This window comes from Octodon degus, unplaced genomic scaffold, assembly GCF_000260255.1.
Source record: "Octodon degus isolate 3935 unplaced genomic scaffold, OctDeg1.0 scaffold00001, whole genome shotgun sequence".
Lineage (NCBI taxonomy): Eukaryota > Metazoa > Chordata > Mammalia > Rodentia > Octodontidae > Octodon > Octodon degus.
This window is the reverse complement of record NW_004524577.1, coordinates 37,756,041-37,759,774: the sequence shown is the minus strand read 5'-3', so window position 1 is coordinate 37,759,774 and position 3,734 is coordinate 37,756,041. Positions and strand designations below refer to the sequence as shown.

At 42.6% G+C, this 3,734-nt stretch overlaps 1 protein-coding gene across 1 annotated transcript in view; it reads left to right on the top strand.

Moving 5' to 3' along the window:
• The window catches only part of Il31ra (interleukin 31 receptor A), a 67,198-nt gene that overhangs the window by 36,359 nt on the left and 27,105 nt on the right, over positions 1-3,734 (top strand). Inside the window, exon 4 of the mRNA XM_004623221.1 lies at positions 1,819-1,969. Within this exon, the coding sequence (XP_004623278.1) occupies positions 1,819-1,969 (151 nt within the window). The remainder of the gene's footprint in view (positions 1-1,818; positions 1,970-3,734) is intronic.

Below are 3,734 nucleotides of genomic sequence, written 5' to 3'. Positions count from 1 at the left end.
TATTTTTCATCAAGTATTGATATGTTGAACTTTAAGTCTCTACAGAATATGATGAAAAAACATTTAAAAAATTAAAATATATTTTAAAAATAGACATAAAGAAGTATATACTTCTTATATTTACACATAAGTCCAGAAAATCTAACCATATACAACCTTGAAACAAGATAGTCCCGCAACATTCCTTTTCCTGTCTCCTGCCTTTATTCACTACCCTCTTCTTTTTGAACAATCATCTACCCAAGAGACAGCACAGCAGCAACTGGCATGTCATAAGAAGCAGCCTGTATTCAGAAGACCAGAATGACAGGCACTCCAAGCATGAACGTACTATTACAAATTGCCTCCTTCAGTGCAGTTGCTTAGTTTACAGGTGTCTGTGTACATTAGTTAGTCAGGGTGAGAATCATTCCAGTTAATTGCTAACTTTTTCCTTTTGTCCCAGGACCTATAATTACTTCTCCCAGGTATTAGGTACATTGACATCAGGGCTTCCTTCTCCTGCAGGGGTCTGTGGGCCTGCTGTATGCTTAGCAGCAGAATGGGCATCTTGTTAGGGCAGCTGATTGGTATTAATCAACTCATTGTAAGTTTCATACAGCTAAACATTTTAATTATAATAATGATAACTGCTCAGAAACTGATAGCTAGATTTTCAGTTTCCCTGAACAGCTAGATTCTCAGGGACTTTTGGAAATTCACAAAATGAACAATATTTTACTCATGACAAACTGATGTTGAGAAAGGAAAATTGATTTATAGAGCTTTCATCTTCCTAAGAGAGTGCCAAAAAGAACTTAAAAAAAATATTTCAGTCATCAGGATTTTCCACAGCATGAAATGAAAGGTTTGGATATTGGGGAAGAGCCTAGGAGTGAAGAAGTTTGTGCTCAAGTTCTAGGTCTGCTGAGGCAGTCTGGGGCCACTTACCTTTCCTGGGCTTTATCCTCAGCATGAAGATGGACCTTGACAGCACATAGGTCTCCACTTCCTGTGCTCCGTAAGGCTGTACCTGTGGGTGTTAGCGCCCCTTCCTAGTTTAGCCTGAGGCCCAGGTTTCCCTGAGACCTGGGGCTCTGATTTGCACCTTCCAGAATGGCATACAACCTGCTCAGAAATAGGAATCTCTGCTCCAATGGTTTAGCTTCAGAAGATGGGCAGGGAGCTGGTGATTTATGGCATGATTCACACCTGTTTGGGTACAAATTCTTCCCATACTTTAGCACATGCAAAGATTTATCTATGAAGATGCTATATTGTAAAATTTGAATAGCCAACCTTGTGGCGCATGCTTGTAAATCCTAGCACTCAGGAGGCTGAAGCAGGAGGATTTTCACCAGTTTGAAGCCAGCCTGGGTTTCATAGTGACTTCAAGGCCAGGGCCAGCCTGGACTACAAAGCAAAACTCTGTCTCAAGCAAAACAAATTGAGACACACCGTTATTAATTCTTGAAAAACAAGAGAGCTTTGCGATATGGAGAGGAACATGGCAAGATAGGATGTGCTGTTTGTGTTTCAGATTGTTTCTGTCTTACAGTGGGCCAGCCAGATAGCTCAGCAGACTAAAGCACCTGCTTAGACAGAGTGTAGCGGCCGGCGTTCAGTCCCCAGAGTGCCATGCCGGGATCCCCCCGGGATACGCTGAGATGGCGAATGAGACTGGGCGTGGTAGTGTATGCCTGTAATCCCAGCACTTGGGAGGCTGAAAACAGAATTCCTATGACCCTGATCTGTGTAGTGAGATCCTGAAGACGCTGTAGACCCTATGCTAAGTACATTAAAATGCAAACAATCAAGAAGATTGTTTCTGTCTTGCAGATGGAAGTCAACTTCAGTGATGTCGAGATCTACAACCTCACAGGGCTGCAGGCTTCTACTGAATATGTCCTTGCTCTGCGCTCTAGAACCAACTTGTCCAGAATCTGGAGTGACTGGAGCCAGGAGAAGACGGGGATGACTGAGGATGAAGGCAAGCTGTCCCCTGCCACCCCTGGGCTGCTTGCTGTGGGCTGGGGATGTCTCCATCTAGACCTGCTGGGTTTGGCCATGTTCAAAGCTTGGGAATCATGAGACCCTGTGTCCCCAGGGCCTGGGGAACCTGCATGCTGCCTTCCACAGGCTTCTGTGGTGCCCACTGACACCTCTGATGGGTGTTTGTTACTTGGCGGCTTGGCCCCAAAGTAAAGCTCTCTAATACTTACACTCCACACAAAATGGTAGCATATCATTTAAAGGAACATTATGATAAGTTCTAGGTATATACTGTATGCCCTGAGACTGCTACTCAAAATGTAAACATAACTGATCAAAGAAAAAAATAAGGCCACATCTTTAATGATAGCAAGTAAGGAAAGAGACAGAAACTATATATAATCAAGGCCCATACTGGTCTCAGGTAACATCTGGGGTTAACTTCTGTGCTCCTGGTCAAATAGTTTATTGCTCTGGCTTCTGCTTGATTTTCCCATAAGACCAAGTTCTTATTAACTGATGTTTGGTGTGCTTACCCTTATTGTCAGATTGTAGAATCACCCTGGAGACTTCTGAACTTGGTACTCACTGCTGGAGATGCTGTTGCTTAGTTTGGTAGGAAATTAGCAGTGGTTATTGTGTTGCATATCGTTGTCTTCAAAGTAGTTGCTCATGTTACCAGATCTAGGCTTAGTTTAAACCCCCCTTGGTGGATATCATTTCAGAACAGGACTCGGGCAGCAGGTGGGGAGCTGGGCTAGACAGCTGGTAAAGACCCCCTTTCCCCGAGAATCTACTGTGCCATGGTGTAGTCATGTTGGGAAAGGTCACAGAAAATCCAAAATCCCTATGTGCAAAGTGCTTAGGATTGTGCCTGACCTGTGGAAGGGCTATATAAATGTGAAGAAATAAAAATGCATAGTAAAATACAGTTATGACATAGATCTAATGTCAATTTTTGTGTGGGAAAAGTATCTCAATGGTTATAATCCGTTGGAATGGTCAGTCAGTGAGTCTTTTAAAACTATTAGAAGAAAGCCTTGAGATATCACTGAGCAAATTGTTCTCATCTCTGCTGCCCTTCAGCAGGGACTCTCGTGACACAGGACTACCTCACGTGTGATGCTGTTTGGTCCTGCCCTTTGCCTTGTCACTACCACTCTTCTTTTCTGGAGCTATTATAGCCCAGGGTCTGTAGCACAGTTAGCTTTTCCCTGTCCAGCTACCCTCTGATGTCAGCTTCCTCAGTGAGTTTTTCTGTCAAAAACAAGATTCACTGTGTCATCTGATTGATTCATCCAGCTAGGATTGGGAAGATTAATTAGCAAAAAGACTACAGTCTGGTGTGCTGTGCCATTTGCTAATTCACTTCAATCAACCCTTATGTATCAAAGCCACCTGAATAAAAGCATGGTTGTTTTTCTTCAGTTTTTCAAGATCCTAGAGGAAGCTGTTAAAAATACACCCTAAACTGGGTGTGGAGACACACACCTGCAATCCTAGTCCTTGGGAGGCTGAGGCAGGAGGATCACTGGAAGTCTGAGGCCAGCCTAGACTACCTAGTGAGACCTTGTTTCTTGTAGAAACCAGCAAACAAAGAAAAAAGTCACACCCTAACTCTCCTAACAAAACTTATAAATTTGTTTCCTTATTTCACAAGGAAATGCTGGTTGTTTAATACATACTACCTCAAACCTTTCTAATTATTTGAAAAATTCTAAATTAAATATGAAATACTACCTATTTTCTTTTAGATTTAAATA